The sequence below is a fragment of the Epinephelus fuscoguttatus genome, linkage group LG8 (assembly GCF_011397635.1).
Source record: "Epinephelus fuscoguttatus linkage group LG8, E.fuscoguttatus.final_Chr_v1".
NCBI lineage: Eukaryota > Metazoa > Chordata > Actinopteri > Perciformes > Serranidae > Epinephelus > Epinephelus fuscoguttatus.
Genome location: NC_064759.1, coordinates 16949529 through 16974110, shown reverse-complemented (window position 1 = coordinate 16974110; position 24582 = coordinate 16949529). Strand labels below are relative to the sequence as shown.

General features: G+C 41.5%; 1 protein-coding gene across 2 annotated transcripts in view; it reads right to left on the bottom strand.

Moving 5' to 3' along the window:
- Positions 1 to 24582, bottom strand: part of grik5 (glutamate receptor, ionotropic, kainate 5) — a 112552-nt gene that overhangs the window by 46093 nt on the left and 41877 nt on the right. For both annotated transcript variants that reach the window (XM_049583825.1, XM_049583826.1), the window contains exons 2-3: positions 3989 to 4150; positions 3189 to 3353 (exon numbers count right to left, since the gene is read on the bottom strand). In XM_049583825.1, coding sequence (XP_049439782.1) covers positions 3189 to 3353; positions 3989 to 4100 — 277 coding nt within the window. In that variant the 5' untranslated portion in view covers positions 4101 to 4150. The remainder of the gene's footprint in view (positions 1 to 3188; positions 3354 to 3988; positions 4151 to 24582) is intronic.

Sequence of the window (24582 nt, the reverse complement as noted above, 5' to 3'; positions counted from 1 at the left end):
GACTTCTAAGGTAAAATGGAATGCAGCAACTCAGGTGGGCAACTACTTATAAAAATCCTCTGTGCCACATTTGCAATCTAATATATAGGGTGAAATAACTTTCTAATTAACAACTATCTATCTTATCATAATGTGTCTGTTATAAAGTTGCAATTTCATCTGTCCATCAACAGGGTACTGATATATTTAGTTATCACCTAATCATGATGCTTTGTCCTAGTTTGCATATTGTTTTGTTGTTGTGTGATCATTAAGGTGAGGTATTTTTAGCCGTTATGACAAAAAGTGCTTTTCACTGATTGGCCACAGGAAGTGAAACATCATTTTGGATGACAATATTTTGGTTAGTTGGACTTTACCCCAATGTAGCTACGATGCATTTTATGTCTCTGTGGTGCAACCAAACATCGACACAACTTTTTGATCATGCTAACTAGTTTTATTATATCCGTGAGGTGTTGACTATGCACCGTCAATTAAGCGAGAACTTACGAATCACTGGTGGAACAGGGTGCAGATCTTTTTTGTGATACATTTAGGTCAACACAGAAAAATGTATGTATAGTGTGTTTTTCATTTGAGGCAATTATCATGATTACCATACATCTCTGTTTCTGATTAATAATTTTTTGTCATTTCTCTGTTAGCTTGTGAAATTTCTGAATGACACTTGTTTTCTGTGGTCTTTTGTCCCAGTTACGCAGTAAGGATACAGTCCTGAAAGAAAGCATAAAAATGTGAGCCTCAGATTTTGTTTTTAAAATTTGAACCCCAATACAGCTAAGGTCCAAACACATCATTTGTACCTCGACCAAGGGGGTCGTGTTTTTGGTTTTATGTCTTTGTTTGTTTGGATTTTGGAAAAACTACTGGCCAAATTTCCATTAAACTTGGTGGAAAGGTTTAGCGAAGAGACCAAGGCAAAAAACTACTGAATTTTGGATCCAAATCACTGGGCAGATACATATTATTTTTCACTTTCGTTAACACTGCAAGATAGGGCACATGGCCTTGGCAGATGTCTGCACTCTCCAAGCGCTTTTCTAATTTTAATTGTTTGATGAACAAGCCATGCAACTATTTTTTTTTTTAAATCAGAATGTCACATACTCCCACTCTTCTACATGTGTGCCTTAAGTTTGCTCGTTTGCACATAATTGAAATGTCTCCACTTTGTTGAGTTGATACATGACTGATTAAAAGTGAGTGGTAACAGATGATGTTGCTTGTCTGTCTTCTACTTGTGTAATTGACGGGCCTGCAGTCTGCGTTACTGATCAATACGCTTATACGCTGTCTTGCCGGGAGTTAGATGAGACGACCAATGTCTCATGTCTGTACAACAAATATGAAGCTACTCTGAGCAAACTGGCTGCAGTCTGAAGTTTTGTATTTAGCCTACAGATATGAGAGTGGCATCAATCGTCATCTAACACATTCAGCAAGACAACAAATGAGCCTGTTTTTCTTTGCAATCATGTATCTCCTACTGACCACTAATATACAGAAGTTTGACCATGAGATGTACTCAGGAGCTTCATCTGGTAGCATTCATAAATACTGTTTTTGTGTTCAGTATCTTTTAGATGTGCAGTGAGTTCATTTGTATTGATGTTTTCTTTCTGCCCACGTGAAAAATGCTTTTACAGATGCAGCAGGAATGAGTCTAGTGACTGAACTGTAATTCTCACAGTCATAAAGCTCTTTTCTTGCTGGTATATTTAGTTGGTATTTTAATTCATCCCAATTAGTCCTCCTCAGTCCCTGCCACTGTCTGTGTGTGTCTGTATATGTGTGAGCGTGCATGCCAACACTGTGCCCATGTGTGAATGTGCTTGCAGAGGGGGATGTGTGTGCAAGCATGTGTGAATGCCTGTGTGTGTAAGAGTGTGTGCGTGCAAGCGTGCCTCAGACAGCCGTAGCTGTAAGATGATGAGCTCTCTGATCCAGAGACCAAAAACGCTGTGAGCAAACAAGCCTGTCAGAGTCTCCTGCCCATCGGTCAAGGACACACACACACACACACACACACACACACACACACACACATCAGACGTACACAACTCAAACATGCACATATGTACACAACCCTTCTCAAGCACACATAGACATTTTGCCAGTAGCTTGTGGCAGGGTCAGTGACCTATTAGAATAAGAGCAGGGGGTCTCTTGTCTCCTCAGTGACTGCGTTCAACAGTACTTCTTCTGTCTTTACAGACTCCAAACATTGTGCTTTAACTCTCTACATCAATACAAATTTCATGGAGCTGCTTCTGTGCCGCTGCTTTCTGCCGGCCTGCACTGCTGATCTGTTTTAGTATTTGATGAGTTGTTTTTGTCGTGGTCTGCACAGTAGGCAGTGCCAGCTGTTACTGGAGGGCACTGGTCCCCCATTTTTAATGAGACACGCTTACTGGCCCATTACTGGTCTCCAATGACGTGTAAACTAATCAGCACAAGCCCTTACTGGTTCCTAATCACATGAAAGTGGTAGTGTTTTATCAGGCTAGTCACCATTTGAGGTTCATGCTCATAAAGAGGCAGCTTTTTAGAAAATGTAATTATCTTTAAAAAAAAATTATTGGCAGCCATTTGGTGGAAATTAAATCTGCAGTATTTAGTAGACTGTCTTTCCTACTCTATTGTGGTTACTATTTATATGAAAGGATGCATGATTTTCCTAAAATAAAATCAATGCATAGACTCACACATAAGTAATCTCTCTCAATCATCACTTATGACCTGCTAGAAGTACACAAAGGTGTATTTACCTGCAGAGGCTCCTTCCTCTGCCTATATTTTCTTATTTTCTTCTCATTTTGCTGCGTTCAGGATATTCCTGGGCACAGCACGCATGTGAGGTCGAGAAGCTATGAGAGTCATGGACATATTGCAGAATAAACACAAATATAGCAAAGCAAAATGCCAATCTGAGGTTGGATTTCATATTCCCCGGTGATTTTTTAAATAGTAGACCATTAATTCCTGCATAGTTTACCTTTAATATTCCAAACTACTTATAATATCTCGTGGTATTTTAAGTGGTCACTTTCTGTCTGTGCTAATTACACACTATGTGCTATTGGACAGAGAGGACCTCAATGGATTCAGCGGGACTTGATCATTCTCTGATGGGCTGGGTGAATCTGCTCTACTGGTTTTCTTTGGCATGCATCGGCTCCACTCACTGGTGTCAGTAGTGTCATACTGGGAGTCTTTTTGCAGCTCATATATGTCCACCTCCACTCGGGCTCGAGACGGACCCTCCATCACGCTGTTGATGTTCTCCCTGGCCAGAGCCAGTGCCAGCCGCTCCCCGCGCCCACACACAGACTGGTCATCCAGGATTGCCGCTAGAGACACAGAGAGTGATAGGTGAAGGTCCTCTCATCTAACTCTTCGCCAGAAAACAAATAAGTGTATCTCCCAAAATGTCAAATTATTCCTTTAGTGTTTGTGATCATGTTGCTTCAAAGCTCAAGTCCTTTAGTCCAGGATATGCTTACATTATTTTGCCAAGCCTCTGTGTACATGAGCTGCTTTGGTTGGATAAAAATATTTTAGTGCGCACAGAAAATGTCAGTTTTTAATTTTGGATACTGTGCAGGTGTCAGATAGATTTTCCTGCCCCTGATGGATGCTTATTCTTACACCTGCGTACAGTACAATAGACCAAAAAGACTTCCATTTCCATTTGGATTGTATCTGTCAATCATTCTTTACTGTATAAAGTGAGCTTGGACACCAGCAAGTATGTTTTTACTTCTTATCTTGCCTTTAAAGGGACAGTTCACCGCAACAGTACTACAGGTAGAAGGGAAAATGTGTTTGTTTTATTTTGGGGTGAACTGTCCCTTTAAGTGCTTTATTATCTTTAATTGTACAGACCCAAAGTGGTGAAACATACTTTGAGGCTAAAAACAAACCATTAACAGTGTGTTGAGGAACTTTATGATCCAGGTGTAGGGAGAGAGGGCTGGCCACTCACCCATGCGGACGGAGGAGAGCACGGGGGCCTGACTGAGGGAGCGTGGCGGCATGGTGACTAGCAGGAAGGAGAGGATGTGTATTGACAGCAGCAGTGCTGGCAGAGCCGGCATCTTCTACTGCTCCTCATGGAGAACGGTCTGCGGGCTGCCTGTACCACCACCTGCAGGATCGGAGGACACACTGCACGTTAATGGACACATTCCCCTGGCACAAGATGTCTCTCTTTAAATTGTCATCCTGCGCCTTATGTTCAATATGCTCTGTCACATTTCAATGTAGCAGAAGCACCTGTAATTTGACAGCACATACAATAGACTTTCATACTCGACGATGAAGATGTTTCCTGTCATATCACAGAGGCAGTCCAGTCCCATGCACACTGTCTAGTAATACAGAAATACAGAACACACGTCTCTATTCATGTCTCCCGTGGAAAGTCTGCTGTTTAGAAGTGACAGGACTCAGCCTTGAAGAGATCTCCAGGGACTTCAAAGACAACATCACAACAGCTGGCACACAACGTTGCCACACATTCACTCATACACAGCTACACTGTATGTACACATGCATAAGTACATATAAACCAGTGCAGACAAACAGATACACAGTCACATACTAGAAGCACCAAACACACACAGTGACTCACAAGTACAAAGACAACTGCCTTGAATCCACATATGCCTGAACCTTACAAGTTTTCCATAACCCAGCCCCTGCCCCCACCTCCAAATACAAAAAAAGCACACAAAGGGAGCTCAGCTGAGCTCCAGTGGTGCTAAGCAGCCCTCTCCAGGAGTGACAAGGCCTTGCTCTGACTGACATGTTGACAAGGCAGTGTGAAAGGATGGAGAGATGAAGGGAGGGATGACGACAGAGAGGAGAAGGAGCGTTGTGTGACAGACGGACAGACAGGGAGGTTGAGGGAGGGCGGGGCGTTGTTGATAGTGGTGGGGGCTGTTGACCTGAGAATGTTGCAAATGTCTGGTTCACCGCTCTGAGCTTTAGACAGGTCTGACAGACAGCTGAAAGAGTCAGTTCATGACCTCCAATTGACCCTTGCAGCTGTAAACACGGGGGGGGTGCTGGAGTGGTAGAAGGCCGACCTCTGACCCTGACAAGTACATGTGGGGATGGAAATGAGCTGGTGTTGTGTGTTTGTGCTCACACTCGTGTGTACATCAAAGAGGCAGATGCTGCAGATTGTCGGTCACTGTGTTGAACATCCCTCCCACCTCCATTCTTTTTTTCTTTACAGCCCTTTCACTTTGAGATCTTCATTTAGTCTTTTTTTTACCTGCTCACCTTTCAAACACTTGTTTAGCTTTGATGTTTGAAGCACATCAAAAAAAATCTGCAACCCGATGCTTTAAATCGCTCATCACGTCTCATAAACCAACCATACTTCCCCTTCTCTCCTTTTTTTCTTCCATCTCTATGCAATTACTGACCTCCCTTTCTTCCAGTCGAACTTGCCTCTCATTCTCGGGTTTGCTGTGTCAAAGGGTGGGCAGGCGTGTGCGCGAACATGTTTGTAATACTAATAGCATGCTCCATACTGTGCAGATGGCTGTGTTGCTCTCATTATGGTTATCACAGCTCAAAGTGAACAGAGGCAAGGCTTATGCGAGGCCATCTGTATGTGTGACACAACATAGAATAACTGGCACACAGTGGGAGTCTCCCCCACCCCCCCTCCATTTCTTTCAATAAATCATTCTTTTTGTAACACTGTGTGCTACATTAAAGGTGACAATAAATAATAACTGCGGGACAAAGTAAAATGTTCCATGCTGTTTCCATATTGGTGTGCATGTATAACAGAGACAGTTATGCAACGGCTGATTAGTGGGACCTCACAGAGGGACCACTGCGGCACACTGTTGTGTAATGATGTAGGGCTGGGTTAAAATAATCAATTCATCCAATTCAAATTGGTCTTCATTTGAATGACCCGCTATCGACTTGTGTTATTTTTATTAACACAAGTCGATTATGTCTGTATTATTATTATTATTATTATTTTTACTCTGCTGTCTTTTTACTGTGTTTTTTATTATGATGTGGATCCCCCTGGGTCTGAAATAAAGAATGAATTGAATTGAATTGACTGATAAAATCTGAGATTAATCTTTTAATATACGCATGGATGTGTGAAGTTTTAACCCCCTTAATCTCGCCGGTAGCAAACGGACCCTGTGCCGAATTACTGAGGACCATAGTTTTGTGTGAGGCTCCGATGTTAGCGCTTCTTTTATCTGCAACTGTTAGCTTTTGGGTGTAATTTATGCTGTAGCAGCCGCTCCTCCTGCTGTTTGTGCGTCAGGGCGGCTGCGCCACTTTTATGCACACACAAACAGAAACGCCAACACGGAGTAGAGATGCCACGGTGGAGAGAGAAGTGAAGACACTTGAGCTAACGACAACTACGCTTATTACTGTAATCGCAACAAAACCTCCACAAGGAAAGAGTCAGTGCTTTATAAATACACCTGTTCAGCAAGCATAAACATGGACACATGTAGAAAAGCAATATCTCAATCTGCTCTGTCTGTAGTCTCTCATCCATTGCCGCTAATACTGTTCTACACAGGCACAGCACGCTTTCCAGCTATTAGCAAGTTGTTATGGAAAAGCTAAAACAACTGTTTATGTCTAAAGTTTTAGCTTAGTTTGCAACGAATCTCAAACTCTACCAATGGTAATGTGACGTGCAGGCAGTGAACTCCTCAGCAGCAGAGGGACGAGCAGAGAGGACAATAATTCCTTGTAAATTTTACAGTATTAGCCCTCTGAGAATCTCTTTCACATTCTAGCGAAAACTGGTAGTGTAACTAAGATATTGCCAATCAAATCAAATCGAATCAGTACCTTGGGAATCGAAATCGAATGAATTCAGGAAAACAGTGGTGATACCCAGCCCTAATGCACTGCACCGTATTCCATTGTGCTGGTTGCTGCTACTGTATTCTCTCCACACCACTGGTCTCTTTCTCAATTTACTCTTCAGCAAACTGTGTGTGTGTGTGTGTGTGTGTGTGTGTGTGTGTGTGTGGTGTCCAGACCTGTGTGTATATTCCAGGGGCATGTATGGGCATGCGTGCGTGTGATGGCATATTGATCGAGCCCAGCTGAAGTGTCGGGGCCTTCAGGTGCAGTTGATCAACACAACGTGGGGACCTATCATGGGAGCACATCATTTCACCAGAGCCATGTGATTGGTTATTACCAAGAAGCAGATTGCCATGATGACGAATAAGATTCCTAACTGGGGATATGCCTTCATCAGTGATGGGATGGAACCGGTGCTATTTCATTGTTATTGAGAGCCATTGACAGCATTAGACAGAGAAGATTACAGCATCTATACACCGAGGGGAAGAAGAGAGGGGAGGGAGGGAGGAGGGATAAGGAAGGCTGCAATAGAAGTAAGGTGAATGAGAGAGAGGTAGAAGCAGAGGGAATGGGTCTGGGGACGATGAGGGAATAAAAGAACAAAATTGAATACAGAGAGAAGAGATTGGAAAGTGTTTCTGCAGAAAGAGACGCAGAGCAGGATAGAGATAGAAAGAGAAGAGTAGTGGAGGAAAGTAAAGTGCTGTACTCAGGTATACTCTCTACATTTCAGAGGTAAATAATATAGCTTTCAATCCACCACCATCATAATTTATTTGACAACTCATATATGCTTTGCAGAAATAAGATTAATCTACAAAATATGTAGTCAACTTACAAAACACGATGCATTTTTGCATAGTAACAGTATATTAAATAGTTAACATTAAACTCCACCTCACCAAGTCACCACATCAAAATGCTGCTAGTAAGTTACAGTAATTAATCAATAGCTATAATCCAGTACATATATAATTTAACATACTGGGTACATGGGGAATTTCATACCCATCGCTGCTCGTTGTATCACAAATCTGGTTGGACTCCCTTACAAAAAGAAGTAATTTTTCATGACATTAATTTTTAAAGCTGCACTGCTAAACTTTCCAAAGTACCGCACATCTCTTCTCTGCCTGCAACTTCATTTAAGTGTTGTAAATACAGTGTGATCTAAAGACTAATTAAACATAGTGTTGAATTCTAAATCTAATGGTTAGTGAGTAGTAGTGAGTCCAAGGTTCTCTGAATTTCTCTGTAGACTTCTTTACTAATATTAAATTGAATATCTCAACAGAAATAGAGTGTAATAATAAAGATAAATCAAGTATTAAATGGAGAAATTCACTTACTGGTTGCACACAACATTACTGAACTACAAAAAAAAGGGATAAAGGGGAGGACGAAAGTGTATACAGCCTCTCGTAGGTGAAGAGATTGCACCGGAGGGGGGTATCTTTTCCAGGCAGGGGATTTTGTACTTGCTATCCTGCTTCAACTGTGATCATTTGACCTCTTGATTGGGACTTCTGTCACTAAAGATTGGTTTACACTTTTGTGTAGAACCTACGCCATAGGTACAACGAACTACACATTGTGGCGCCTGATAGGATTACAAAGTCTGTAAATACATGTGATGACTGCAGACGTCTTCTCTCTTTTCTGCGGTGCAGTAATTTCTGTAAAAGTAACTGCTGTTCAACATTTACACCCTCCAAATTCAACATGATCTACATAGCTTCAGTCGCATTTTGGTGGTGCAGATGTAGAGAGACGCAGACATGCACCAGCACGCAAGTATACATGTTCACAACGGCGTAAACCAATAGCAAAGGCTAAGGCGTAGGCTATGCTATAGGCTCTGCGTAGAGCCTACATACAACTATAAATCAGCCTTTAGGTCAAATCCCAATCTCCACCCTAGTGGAAAGCCTTTAAAGCTCAGACATATTCTAAGGCCAAAGCCCTGAACCCCACAGACTTCACTGAGCTTACCTGGTAAATGCTTGAGTGGTACACTTAGAAATGGGACTGCACTTTGCCAGGACATATCATGTTACCTTAGCAACAACAAAACATGTCATGTAATGTGAGTTTGGGACTTTTTGATTTAGGTTCTTTAACTTCTTCACTGCCAGGGCAATAAAGAGATCGGTGTCTGATTTGAACGTCTCTTGCCTTACAGAGTGGACGAGAGGTAATAGTCAAATATCAAATCTACTTGCTTTTGTCAAAACAGCATCAATAAGCAAAGGTAGGAGAAAGGGTTGATGCTTAAATTAGGTGTGTAATACAGCCTATGCTTGCGTTTCTCTGATTTCATATGGGGTGTCCATGCCATTATGCCCCATCTTACATCCTTCATGTTGATGCATTATTTTTGTGTACACCAGCTATGCTATGAAAGGCTTACAGAGAGTGTGCATTAAGTGCTCAAAATGTCTGCCTGAGAGCTCTCGTGCACTTGATGATTTGACCGTGGGACAGTCCTAAGCCCTTGTGGACTTTGCGGGAAGGCACCTCAAAGTGCGTGAGTCTGAGTGTGGACATTGGGATTGGGCCTTAGAAGTCCTATATTTACAGTATGCATTAACCTCGTATATGCACCATTTGAATTGAATGAACTGCAAACTGCCCTCAAGCTAAATTCTCCAAATTAGCCTGTTTTCAAAGAGATTTACAATCCGATGCTTTGTCAGGACCCTTGTAAATGATTTTATTGATTCTACTTGTCATTTGATTGTTGGTTGTTTAACCTTGAATGTCTTGCTCTTGTATGCAAGCTGAGTGGTTACCTGATTATCAGTGTTTCATGTTCACAGGTCTCTCTTGAGAAAAAGATCTTGATCTAAGTGAGACCACTGACTAAAAATAAAGCTCTTTTGCATAATCACTCCTTTTGATACTTAATTGTAAGTATAATGTGACATTTTGAATGCAGGAATGTTTTTATATTGGGGCTTTAGTGATTTTACCGAATGATAGGAGAACTTCTTTCACCACTACAGGGGAGTAACAGAATAAGTATAATGTCGTAGTGAAGAGTGTAGGGAGTCAGAGGAAATCCAGTCAGAGAGAAAGCAAGAGCAAACGGTGAGATGCTATTGCCGTGTTTAATCTGCGAGGACTCTGTGTCTGGCTGCTGTACGCGCTCTGTTGCTGTAGTAGTACACGGCTGAGTCCCTGTAGCAGTCGGGTGTCAGTCTGCAGGGAGCTGGAACAGCGAGAGGGCCAAGCGGAGCCAGACTAGTCTGAGCTGTACAGAAAACACTGCTTCTAGCCCCCCTCGCTCGCTTTCATTCTGCACCCTGCTGTAAGTCACCCGGCACGCTGGCACCACTGAGAAATACACAAAAGCAAAAATACATAAATATCCTGACTCGCTGTGTTCGCACACAGTATGTGTGTGTGAGTATAAAAGAGAGAGAGAATTGAGAGTGAGAGAGGGGACATTCATCCCAGTTGGAGATTTAGCTGTTTGGTGCACGCATTCATCTTAGTGTGTGTATGAAGGCATATGCATATTTGTGTGTTTGCTGCTTTGTGTGTGTGTGTGTGTGTGTGTGCGTGCGTGCGTGTGTGTGCAGGAGACTTGGCGGCTTGCTTATAGTGTCTGCAGTGCCTATTATGAAAGAGAAAACCGTAAAATCAGAGATCTTAATTATCTAGAGAGAGCGTGAGGGAGAAGGGGGAGAGTGTGTGGTAGGAGAGGGAGGGGAGGCAAAAGGAGGGCCAGAGTGGGCTTGGGGGGTTGTATAGAGAAAATCGGAAAACGAGGGAACGCTATCTTGCCTCAAACCCCCAGGCAGATGAGGAGAGGATGAACAGAGACTAAGGCAGAGGAAGCAGGATGAGCGATAGCGAGGGAGGAGTGGAAGGAGAGAGGGATGCATCGAAAGACAAAAAGAACTCAGATGGAGAAAAGCAGCTTGAGGGGGACGGAGGGGGGTGCGGAGAAGGAGAGGAGAAGGGTGTCGGTGGGGGGGCTGGAGAATCATTTGTTTTTCCCCTTCTGCCTTATTGTATGACACAAGAAAATCTGACAGTTATCATAATGGAAGGATGAATCATTCCCATAATTGAATTTGCAAGTGGAACGGCTTCAGTGGCTGTGGATTTAAGACGACTGTACCGCCGGCCATTATGGGACAGAAGTGTTATTTTGCTCATTCTTCTCACAATTAAAAGTCATTGTTGACTAGAGAGCGCCTGCTGCAGACAGCTGGGCTGCTGTCCCTGAATGAGCACGGTCAGGCCATTTCAGAGCATTTGCTAAACCCCCGGACAATATGGATGAGCTGGGAGGCTGGATTGGTTGGTGGGTGTGTGAGTGTACATGAGCAGTGTCAGTGGGTGTGGACAAATATCAAGGACCTTCCGTTCACCCCTTTTGGCTTTTTGTGGGATTAAGTGTTTAGTACTTTGTGTCTGCATCTAATATCAAAGCAGCAGCACATGTTCTTGGTCGCATTGACTCAGCAGTTTCACTTTGCACCCATTCGCACTTTCTGCCTCTCCTCTCCTCTTACATGTCCCTCTCTAATCTCACCATCTCTGCCTTTCTCTTCTACCGTACCTTTGTCCTCCTCTCTATATCACCGTCTCCCTGTTCCTCTCATCCCTTTTGTTTCAGTACTTCCATTTCTTTTTGAGGATTTTTTTTTACCCTTATTGCCATCCTCAGCATTAGGGGCTTTTGAGAATTTGGCTTTGAGGGATGCCTTTAAGGTGAGGTTAAACATTTTGAGCAAATATGATTTATTCATGTGATGTTGTCAACAGGAAGCCAGTACGTATATCTTAAATGAGATTTTTGAAAGTGTTTACTTGACTGCAGAGTCGTGGGTAAAAAGGTATAATATTAGCTTGGCCTTATGGAATAACAAACAACAATAATACAAACAGCTTGGGTAAAAAATGCAGTTCAATGTAGGTAGTGCAACAAACACGAACTTGTGAAGCTTACACAGTTGAATGTTTGTTTCTGAGAAGAGTTCCTCTCACTCTAACAAGATGGGGGAATAAAATAAACATTGGACACAGTAGTGCAATCTAATACAGCAGCATCGCAAACTGCAGCCACAAAAATGAGTTGAATCAACATCTCTCAGACCAGTCCCACTGCCACACAGAATTTGGACGATTCTGAGAAACCCTACACTCCATCCAGTGACAACATTTGCGACTGCAGTCTCCTGCATGAAAGTCAGCTGTTCCACATTAAAGCTTCTTTGTTACATTAAAGGGCACATTACTTCCTGCATAGTTACCATATGATCTGCACCAAACACTGGCAATGTACATAAATTATGCACCACAAAGTCTGTTAATATGAACAGGAATTTTGGGCTACTCACTCAAGGTTTTAAAAGATGTTTTTAGTTGTAAAGCACGGTTGAAGCGATTAGTTAATCAACAATTGATTGTTTATTAAATGTTCAAATTATTTATGTAGCAAAAATGGGACAATGTACATTAAAAGTATACTATGCACAAAATGTCGGCCAGTGTTAACACTATCGCCAGCAGAAGTGAAAGTCACCCCCAGCTCTGTCCACTTGGCATTTTGCTTTAATATATTTGCGTTTTTTTGGCACTGCGTCCACAATTTTCGAAGCTTCTTTGCACCTGGGGCCAGATGCATTAAACTGTGTGTAGATTCACAATTAAAACTGTGTGTGTGCACAAAGAAAGAAACATGCATACCTATTCTCTTCGTCAGATCTATAGAGTCATGTGTAAGTCTGATTTATGTTTTAAAATCCCAGTCATTGTGGCGCTGGGTACACATGCAAGAGCCTCATTTCCACACCCAAAGGGGCATCGACCTGCTGAGTCAGACAGCCACAGTTTTAGATGTATGCATATGTGAAGTCCAGACCCACAGTTTTATGTTATATGGGCAGAGAGTGCTAGATATTTTTTTTTAAGATCATTATTGTAAATGTAACATTAGCCTTGCGTTTACAATTGCCTTTCACCACTGCTCATTTTAGAAAGAACACCGCAAGGAAATGTGCTCTTTGTTACGATTATCAAACGGACAATGGATCACAGATATTTGTTTCTGGCTGCCAGCATTAGCTAGTGTAGCTAGCTATTTTAACAGTTGTCTCTTTCCACTTCAAAATGTTGATTAAAACATTGCCATCTGTTGACACTTTGACAATGGTTAATGCTAGAATGGATGGTCCAAAGGAACGTCTGCCAATCAGGAGAACAGGAGCATGAAACCTCTGGGGAAAAATATGACATGTGGCCTGGCTCTATGCCCCTAAAGAGCCTCCAGCAAACCCCGGTGACGCAGGCTGTGTTCTGCGTCTCTGCTAAAAGAACCAGAGGGAGGGCAGGAGGTCGGTGGGGTCAGTTGGCTTTCCTCCAGTGTCCACACACCCTTGGATTTAAAGCCGTGGACTCCTACCCTTCAGACAGATGGACTTGTCCCTCCTGAATGGCCATCCTAACATTAGCCCTAAACAACGTATCAACAGATGGCAACATTTATTTTTTTTGAAGTGGAAAGATACAACTTTTAAACTAGCTAGCTGACTAGCTAAGGCTGGCAGCCAGAAACGAACAACTATGATCCATTGTCCGTTGGATAACCTCAACAACAGTGATCCCTCTAAAATGAGCAGTGGTTGAAGTTACTTAATGCTGTTTTCAGGGAGGTGTGAAGCAGATGCTAGCTAGTGTTAGCGTAGCTAGCTAGATGAAATGTTGACTACTCCCACTACTGTGAAGTGATTGGCTCAATTAAATCAGATAAGTAATTGACTGAAAGGGGTCTGTGAGCCTCTGATTAGCCAAATTAAAAGATGACTGACAGTGACCCTGCCCTCTCAAGCTTGCGCAATACGTACCTCTAAAACTGGGTCACCTGCACTGCAGGTCAGTGATACTGGGCACCCATGGTTTGCCATAAATGGATGCAGAAACGCCATAAAACATCTGTTTGCATATTGATACTTTCGCCTGCTCCAACACTTGTTAGACCTGTCAGTAATAAATACACAGAGAAAGTGCTATTTCACTGACTGTGTCGTATTGCGAGATTCTCCAAAAGTGCCGGAGCAGCTGTCACTACACACAGCTGTGAATATTTGTAGCATCTGTATCACTAATTCATTAAGTTTCTGCATAATCACCAGCATCATTACTATTAAACGTCAGGATGATCAATGATTCATTCATAGAGCTCATGTTAAAACTGTCTTTACAAAATGCTTCACAGGGTGAAATTAAACAATCACTGACAAGGAGATGAATCTTAATAAAAATAATGATGATATTTATCGCTCATAAATAATTAGCTAACTTCAAAAATTAAATTATATAAATTAGTTAATAGGACGAGTGGACAAAATCCAAAAAGCCGATGATACAGGCACAGTATGAGTACAGTCATGTTAAAGATGGATAAAAATAGCATCAGTGTGAACACTTTTGGTTCTCATTATTTCTACACATTACTCTTAAATTAGTAATATGATAGGGACTCTCACATTGATTGTGTTACTGAATTCCATTGATGTCACGCTCTGAAGGAAAAGACAGCCTGGTTAATGCAGTTTTTTCTGAGTGGGATTGTGCCGTCCCCTCTAGCTGCACCTCCAGTCGCTCTGTTTGCGGTAGATTTGAAGTTGAGGAAACCAGACAGAGAGAGGGGGAGGAGCTAAACCATGCATAATCTTATAAACTAGGCAGACATTTTTTGTATTTGATGAGGTTTTCCCAGCTAAGCAGATTATATTTCTTTAGAGTATGGCAAAGATGAGGAGTGAATGGCTTGGCATTGCATGTGCAGCATTACGGTTTCAATTCACTGTAAACTGACGTTTTAAGACGTCACCTCTTGGGTTCTGGGAAAGTGCATTTTTAAGTTCATGAAAATTTATAGAATCATAATGTAAAGAGTAATACACGCTTGCACAAAGACTACGAACCACAAAAGCATCTAAGCAGACAATTTTTGATCCCAGTTGGGTCTTCTTCAAGGCAAGGAAAAAAAAAATGCAGATCCGACTGGGATTGAAATGTTTAGGCAGCCTTAAATGGATACTTAACTGATTTTCAGCCAGCTTAGTATATAAACAATGTCGATTAGTATGTGATAAACTCCCCTCCATCTTACCAGCACCCAGACCTCCCTGCTCATCTCTCAGCTCAAACTTTCACTGGCTCTTAGGCTGTCGCTTGAACTACAGATTGTACATCCACATTTTCATATGCCCACCACCACAGACTTAGGATATAGAGACAGATCAAGAGAGAGACTAGCCCTTCTCTTTGCCTCTCAAACTCTGATCAAACTGTCCAACTCGGCATTGCTGATCAGATATCAACCAAGTTTCTGTTACTGAGTTGCCTTTTTTTCACCAACCATGTCCTCAAAAACATATTTTAGTGCACTGTTTGGCTGTTATACAAGAATTTGTGAACAAGCGGCAGGCACCATGCTGTTTCCTGTACTATAAAAACAGGCTGAAAATACTGAGATCAAACAGGAAAAGTAAACAGTGCTGATCAAATGTGAACCAAGATTCTGTTTCTGTGATGCCTACTTCTGACCTAAAATGTTTCCAGAAACATTATTTAGCTTAATGTCTGAATGAAGCTCAGCCATAAGAAAATCAGGATGATTTTCTTTGTGCTCATCCATTCACAGTTCTCTTCATCCCACTCGTACTGCTTCCTTTAATCAGCTGACTGCGTGTGTTTACTCTTCTAGTTATCCAATCAAACTTGCCACAATCTCTATCAGCCAATGGCGATGCTACTGCTCTGCTGTCAGCTGTCATTTTAGGCAGAATTATTGCACCCTCCTCCACCCCTTTCACCTCCAGCCATCGTATCCAGAGTCCAGAACCAGCTCAACAAAGGCTCACTCTTCTACTCATCCAGATCATTGGCACTTCTCCATCTTCTCCACATCGCCCCCTCATCTTATCTTTACCACATCTACCACCACCAGTGTCTAGACCCTGGGGGGTTCCCTATTCCACTATGGATTCATCACCCTTCTTAAATCATACCATCTCTATGGGGTCTAATCGCCAAAGACTTTCCAGATTATTCATTCTTATGTGCACCGATTCTCTCCTGGCTGAACTGTGATGTGAAATCATTTGTCACCAGTCTGCTGCTATATTATTTCCTGTGGAAAATTGGGCAAAGCTTGCATTACTTCACCCACCAGCAGGAGCATTTATTGGTCCAGTGCAGTGCAGTGCATTTTGGTAATTGCAGGTTTTCTACCTCTTGAGCAAAAGACCTTTTGTAGCACCAATTTCAAAGGTATTTTCGTCTTTCTACTGCACAGACAGCACAGTTTTATTTAAAAAAAAATCTATCCAGCAGTGAAATAAAAAGTGTGCAGGCGTTACTCTTCTTGTCGGTGCTGATTTCCAGTAGCCTTGCACCCACATGTGATGTGCACACAACTACGGGGCTTTCTAATTTGTAGAATAAACATTAGTTGCAACCTGCTCGTAGGCGTCACATTTATTTCATGACTGACTATCACACTGTGGGTTGCATCAGGTGTTCGTGTTATTGTGTCCAACCCAAGTAACTCCTGTCTCTGGCTTTCTGTCTCGCTGTTACTCCCACCCACTTCCTATATGTTTTCACCTTGTCCTCCCTCAGCAGGGCTGCAGACACTTTGATCTCTCATTTTCAGACTCTGCTCTCTCGTCTCTTTCTCTTTTTCCATCCTCCCCCACCTCTGTATGTCTTCTCTCACAGCCTCTATCTATTTTGTCTCAGGAACACTCTATACCCCTGTCTCTTTACTGACCTCTCTCTTCTCTCTCCCTATCTTAGCTCTCACCAGTCTCTTCAATCTCGACAGTGCACTTTCTCTGTTACAGTCCCCCCTCTCCCCCTGTCTGCCCCCTCTCCCTCTTTCTCTTTCTCTCCCTCTCCGTTCATCGGACATGGATAGATTCTTCCCAGTGTTCTCCTTGACAAAGAGGCCCTCAGTCAGTGACACCGCCTGCTTGGGGAACCACCGTGCTCCTGTGACACTGTCACATCCGACTATGTCACACACAAACATACGCACACAAACACAAACGTCCACTAGCTGCACACACATACACAAACTCTCGAAGAAGGTTCAAAGAACATTGTATGTTGTGCTTGCTTATGCGTAAGCGTGTGTCCTTTTTGTTTTGTCCACGTCTGCGTCCCGATACAAGCCTGCGTGTTATGTGTTTGTACGTGCCAGCAGTGAGTTTGCATTTCAGCCTTCCTGCATGCATATTTACCACCCGCTGTTCAGATCAGTGCAGTCGGGGGTTGGTTAGGGGGGGTGAAGCTCAGTGCACCGCTTTCCCCAGGAGCTGTTTAAAAAAGATGTGCTGTTCGGTGTCACTAGCTGTCGACGCAGGTCCCACTTGTTGCAGCTGTGGCTTATGTAAGCACGGCAGTTTAATCACAATTAGGAAGCTCTCCTTGAACTCACTCACCCCCTGGCTTGTTTGGAGAGCTAAAATTTGCATTCAGAACAAAGCCTTGGAAATATAAGAGTGATATTATTACATGTGGCTCTGCAAAGAGAACAATGTCTGAATCAGAATAGAGCGCTGTCAATTGAAATCAGTGTTAGCTATCAGGTGGATGCCACAGTGAGTGTATGGTATGGGATTAGTTAAAGGATTTTAAAATAGTTTTGGTATTTGACTTATTATAAACCCACTGTTGGACTACAAACCCCTTGTGATTTGAATTTTTACTAACTTACAATTTCTCGTTCTTTTTTTTGTACTTGTCTTTTTCCACAACTACTGCTCCTTCTGTACAGGCGACCATCCAAGGAGGAGGGATGTCTCTTTGAATTGCCTCTCCTGAGGCTTCTTTCAATTCTTTTCGCTTATGTGCTAAAGGGTTTTTGTGTGTGTACGTGTGTGTGTGTGTGTGTGTGTGTGTGTGTGTGTGTGTGTGTGTGTGTGTGTATGTGTGAGAGTAGTAGTTTCCTTGTCTTGTTAGAGAGCTTAGCATCAATGGTGTGAGCCTGTGAAGCCCATTGAAAGATTTGGTTATACTCGGCAATACAAATAAGTCTGACTAGATCTGGTGTAGTGGCATCAGGACCTCCTATCAACATAATAATATTAATAATCATTAACTTCATTTATAGAGCTATTTTTATACAGAGGGACGCAGCTCTAATTGCTTCACAATAAAGATGCAACATAAAAACAAAAGGGACAACAAGAATAGACAGTAAACTGACAGTTGATGATAAATGAAATATGGAAGTGAAGGTGAAAAGTGCAGTACAGTACAGACCAGTAGGAATAGTAAAATGGGAGACTTAATGTAAAATAATAGTAACAAGAATGACATTATTAAAAGCCAGACTAAGTAAATAGCTTTTCAGCTGTACCACAGTCAACAAAAGCTGAGCTGCCTATTTTCTTGTGCGTATAATTGTGTGTATTTAAAAACCCAGCAGTAGAAGATCTGAGAGCTCATGTTGTGAAGAATTATAGAACGACAGAGTCTGCAATGTGGGCCGGTCTCAAACCATTAAAACTTTAAAAAACAAGTAAAAAAAGATAGTAGGAGCTAGTGGAATGTAGCTAAAACCAGGGTATTATGCTCACTCTTTGTTTTGGTTAAAAGTCTAGCAGCACAATTCTGAACAAGTTGAATTTTTTCAACTGACTGTTTCATAAGAATAAAATAAAAGAACATTGCAATAATCTAATAATAATAATAATGATCTAACCTATTAAAACAATGAGTAAGCTTTCAGCATCTTTATAAGACAGGAATGGCCATACCTTGGTGATGTTTTTTCAGGCTGTCTACAGGTATCAGAAAGTTAAATTGAATGCTTTTTAAGACTCGTTCAAGACATCTTTTAACCAAATCATGTTTTACTTATTTAAGCATCACAGGGAAGCATTGCAGTCTTGTCTAGAGGTAAGTGTTATGCAGGAATATGGTTATTAGAGTGAGTTAAGTCAATCTACATTTTGCCAACAGGTGAGTGCAGGTATGAAGTGAAATGACAGTATTATAGTTTTTTAAAGATTCACAACATTACCACACAAGACCTCACAAATTCAAATTTAGGACTATTTAATGACTTATAAGCCCTTATTGTTGTAAAATTGAATTTGAGACATGTTAAGACTTTTTAAGGACCTGTAGACACCCTGTTCTTCAGTGATAAAAGGCTGTTTTGGTCAGAGATGTCTACTGTAGCATTTCTGCTGACTACTGACACAGAGTATTTAAATTGTGTCTGTTACTGTAAAGTAAGAGCAGCTATGTTACATCATGAAAACACTTCGGAGTCAGAAGTTGACTTTGTTCGATCAGTCAGAGCACAGAGATGTTTGTGAATCACTTAGAGGGCATCTTGCTTTTAAAGTAACCGGATATTTACAGTGAACATGAAATAGGAAACGGAAACAGCACTGCTGTATGCAGGGAGACAGACAAAGGTAGAGTGTTTGCCTTCGCACTGCCATCGCTCTGTGATGAACCGATGAACCGACTCCACACAGCTCTCCCACTTAAGACACCCACGCGCCGCACGCACACACACAACAGATACATAGAGATGTACACAAATATATCCAACACACTCGCCTTCATGCACGCGCGCACACACACACACACACACACACACACACACACACACACAGGTTGTGGATTAAATGACTCAGATGGCATTTGCTCTCTCTGTCTCTCCCTCTCCCGCTCCCTCTCTCATTGTCAGGTTTTGCTGCCGTGGCAACAGAGTCGAGGACGAGAGGAGGAGGGAGTGGGAGTGGGGAGGAGTGTGAGGGAGACGGAGAGAGGAGGAGAGGAGCCGGTGATGGAACAGGTAAATGAGAGATTGGGGAGTCAGAGCTCACTGGTCATGTGAGGCGGGGCTTCGTCGCTGCTGCTGCAGTGTGTGTTTTTTTCTGGTGTGTGATTGACTGTGCTCTATAGTGAGAGGCAGAAACACAAGTAATGTGTTTGTGCTACGTGACTGGAAACAAGTGTGCACGCTGCTCATGACCCCGGCGTGTGTACTGTATGACTAGGACATGTTGCGTGTCCACTCAGATCGTTGTATAATTCTGTCACCCACGACTACGGCTAAAATTGGTCAACTGCAATCGAGCCATCACACTATCAGCGCTGATAGAGAGCGACTGGGAGGGGAGACGAAACGAGAGGAGGGAAAAAAAAGCATGAAAGGGGCAACTGAGTGCTGTGAAAGTGCTCTTGTGATTCAAGTTTACATGTGGGGCTTCTGGTTTGTGTTTTCGTCTGTACTAATTTGCTCTGCAGAAAGCAGCATGCTCAAATTTGGTTTGTTTTCAGCTGCCCCAGGCAAGAGACAAATTCTCTCTGACTGCACTTCTCAGACTCAGTTCAACATCTGAAAAGGATTCACTTGCAACTATGCAAAGTAACTATGCAAAGACCAAAATATGTAGGGCAAGCCACTGTTTCTCATTCAGGAGACAAACAATGACTCCTTCTTGTAGAGTTAAATTCTTAAGTATTTGTGTAGAATGCCAGGGTTAAAAATCCTGTCGGGGGGGAGAAAAAAAAAAAAAAACTTACATCATGTTTTTTTTTTGTTTTTCTCTTTTCGGAGGATTTGTATCAGATCTTTCATATGAGACATTTCACAAAGAAATCTATGTGCATGGATGTGTAACAGATGAGCAAGACTTGAATCATCCCTGAGTTAGATGAAGTGTATTTTTATGATCGCTGCAGGTATCATGAAAGGCTTTCAGGGAATCAATACGACAAAGTGAAAACATCATTATTAGTTTCCAGTAAATGTCTTTCTGTAGACAGACGTTGGACTTGACCAGTAAAATGATCAGTCAAGGTGGTGATTTTTAATTAACAACAGAGTGTTGTGTTTTATTTGTAATTAGCATTTGCAAGTACTTGCCGGCCAGTTCGCCCTCCCAGCAGCAACAAAGCCTTCTGCACATATTCACTTGTTAATGTGTTACTGTAATACATTTTTAAGTTAAGCAGGCGCCAAGCAGTGGACGTAAAAATAATTTAATTTAATGAGAACAAATGTAGTAATTATCTTGTTTACTCCATGTTTCTTTGCCTGACATTGTTTCTGGGTGTGTTTAGGATTGTGCCTTGGGACAAACGCATGAAAAATACATTCTTACTTTTGATGCTGCTGCTAAAATAGCTGAGAACTTTGCATTAGTGCCAGATGGTGAATATAAGCCATGAATAATGCCATGAGACTCGAGACAGCGCCAATCTGTGTTGACTCAGCGACAATCTGAAGTCTGCGTTTTAATAGATAATACTGACTTTGGCCTTTGTGTCACTGTGGCGGCAAAATCTGACTGTCACCAAAAAACTAATTCCAAATACGGTATCTACAATTAAAGGAATAAATAGCTCTATTTATTATCCCTAAATGTGCATGTGCACAGATAAAAGAACAAAACTGTGGGCACTCCTGGTGGCTGTAGTGCATTACATAATTGATCAAATTATTTATGAGCAATTTCATTACAACAGAAAAAAACCCCAGCACCATCCATTTTAAAAAGGTCACAGAAAGCGATAGGATAACACAATGAAGCCCTGAGGGATTTATTTTCATTGTGTCTCATGTTGAAAACAACATGCGTATGTATACAGCTCATGACCTTGGTCGATGTCACTCCCCCTCTTCCATGTTGTCTTTCATTCTGCACTCTGCAACATCCAGCACACTGGAAATGCCAGGAGAATAATTTTTAATAATGTTCTTTGCCAGATTGTGGAGTTGCTCTTATGCATAGAAAATGCCACATTGCTGGAGGAAGCAACAAAATAATGACTTTTCAGTACTCTATTTGTGTAAAGACATAAATGATCATTTTAATCAAATTTTGTCAGTTTTACCCTCCTTTTTCAATTTTACTGTATAAGCCCACAAACCATAAATACATTAATATCTGTAATACTGACTGTGAAAAACTGCTTTCATCCCACCATATTTTATCATACTAATCCTCAGGCTGTGCACATGCTCTATCATGGCTGCTTGTGTCAGATTGTAATTGTACATTATGAAATAAAAGTTTAATTTATTGGTATTTATGTTATGTAAATTTCCCCGAGATAGTTTGTCCAGCTCTGATTGATGTTAGCTGAGCTTTCAACCAGCTGCGATACATATTAATCAGATCAAATTAGTCATATAATTATGTTTTTAGATTTCTGGCCTAACCAGAGGCTAATGGTCAATATTTTTCTGGATTTTATTCCCTTAAAATTATTTCACAGTTTGCCAGAATATGTTGCATGCCTCCTCAGGATGTTGTATAATTCTGTCACCCATGACTGAGTCTAAAATTGGTCATCTCCGCTCAACACGAGACATCACACTATTAGGCCTGATAGGGACTGACTGGAGAGCGGTGAGGGAGGGGCTGTGAGATTCAGCAAAACACAGAAATATGGAGTGACTGGGCACTTTCAAAAATGTTGTTGTGCATGAGTTTTGCATAAAAAGCTTTTTATTTGTGTATCCATCTGTGCTAAATGCATTACCGACAACAGCATTCTCAAATTGTTTTCAGATGCCCTGGGCAAGAGACATTTTCTCCTTTTCTGTACCTCTCAGGTCCGGTTAAGAAACAAAAAAGGACGTCACACATGAAGCATAAGTGAGGAGTTTTTGAAGATTCAACCACTTATTGTGATTAATGAACACTAGTTTTGTTTCAATGTCGTGGAAAGATGAATGTTTTTTAATGTTGTCATTGTAAAAGCATCAAATTGCTTCAGTGTAACACAAAGGTTATTTTTTAACAACACGCCACACCAGGGTTGTGAGATATTGAAAGAAAAGCTGAAGAGAGATCCAAACAGTGCACATAGATATAAATAGATATGGACTGGAGAAGCATATGTTGTAATATAAGTGGCCATTACGTGGCCCCCAGTGTGCATGCAGTAAGTGCTATTTTCTACAAGGCCATGCTGAGATCAATAAATCAGATCAATCAGCTGGAATGGGAATTTTTAATCAATAACACGTTTATCAACATAAATGGTGGCTATGGAATAGTGATACAAATATAAGCCTACATTTTGTCGTATTAACAAACTAATTTGTGGCAAGTCACAAACTCACTTAGGTGAGGTTTTGCAGTGACGACCAAACAAGCAATGGAGTAGTATCTTTTCAAATAAGCAACTCTTATTTCTAACTCTTATTTCCCTGTTTCTTTGTTTCTATTAATAACATGTTTGTTGGAAAATGATGTAATAATACTGTTGCTGCTTCCGAAGAAGAGTGACAGCCACTGCTTGGGGGACAGCTGAGAGGCTGAGAGACATCTTTCACATCTAACTTGGTGAATTAAGAGTTTATTTTGACCAAAACAGAGTTAGTGATTGTTGGAACAGTGGACTAACAAAGACAGTTTTAGTCAGTTTTATTGTGTCTTTGTCAGGTTAAATAAGGTGTGTTTTACGGTGAGGTACCAAGAGAATTAAATGTTAAACGTTAAACGTTAGTCTTAGTTCAATGAAATGGTGTGTGGTTGTTTTTTTCTGGAAAATAGGCCAAAACAGCATGCTCAAACTAGTGAGTATGACACTTTACGGCCCCACTGCTGTTGCCTTTGTCGCCATAACAACTAATGTCAACAACAATCTTTTCTACTCGTCAATTATTCAGGGCAAACATTTCAATGTCCTTTCTGTTCATTCTAATTCTATGGGTGAAGCATAGAAAAGGGAAAAGAAAACGAGAAGAAAACGAGAAAGAGATTGATTGACTAGAGCACAAAATTCAAAACAGGTGTTGCATAACTGAATATTGTTCTGTTATAGTAGACACTTGTTTACCATTATCCTACCAATATTGTATCAAATCACCTCTGCCTATGTCACACATTGTTGTACTGTGTAATACCATTTTTTACATAAATATTCAAGGAAGAAATTAAAGGAATGTGATCTGGTAATATTAATTCACCACCGGCCACGGCCCTTTTACATTACACTGTCTCAATAAAGACTTTGCTTAGCTACCAACAATAATTACAAACACTGGATGTACAGATCAAACATGTATTGTGCTGTGAGCAAATGCAGCTACCTTCTGTTAACAATGGAGTATAATTACAGGTAAAAGACAGTGTCTTGTTGTGAGCACATCCTTTATATTCTCTTTGTGTATGAGCTGAGTGTATTATCAGTGTTTTCAGCTGCTCACATTTCAGAAGTAAGCTGTTAACTTTAATATGCATTTCATCTTGTCATGGCATGATAGTATTCAGACCAAGGTCAGCAGCAGAGCACCGGAGGCCAGAGGTCCGAAACAAAACAACATCGTATCAGACAAACGATGAATAATTTCTCGCCATTTGGGCTTTGATTCTATCTGTAAGTCAATATTTAATGTCCCTCACCAGCAGGACAGATTGGCTCTCCAACCATCTCCACACACCATATTTCAGCTGAGTAGGAGAGCCGCCTCGCTGCAGAAGAGCCATCGAAACACAAAATGAAAACAAAGTGCTGTGCCGCTTATTTTTAGCTGAAATGCAGGTCACTTTCAGGCTGTGTGTGTGTATGCATGTGTTTGTGTTTGTGTGTGTGTCTCCATGACCACAGTGTCACCTTCACAAGGTCAATTAAGTGATTCGGTTTGCCGTGCAGGGGTCAAACACTGCTGCACTACATTCAGTTCAGCTT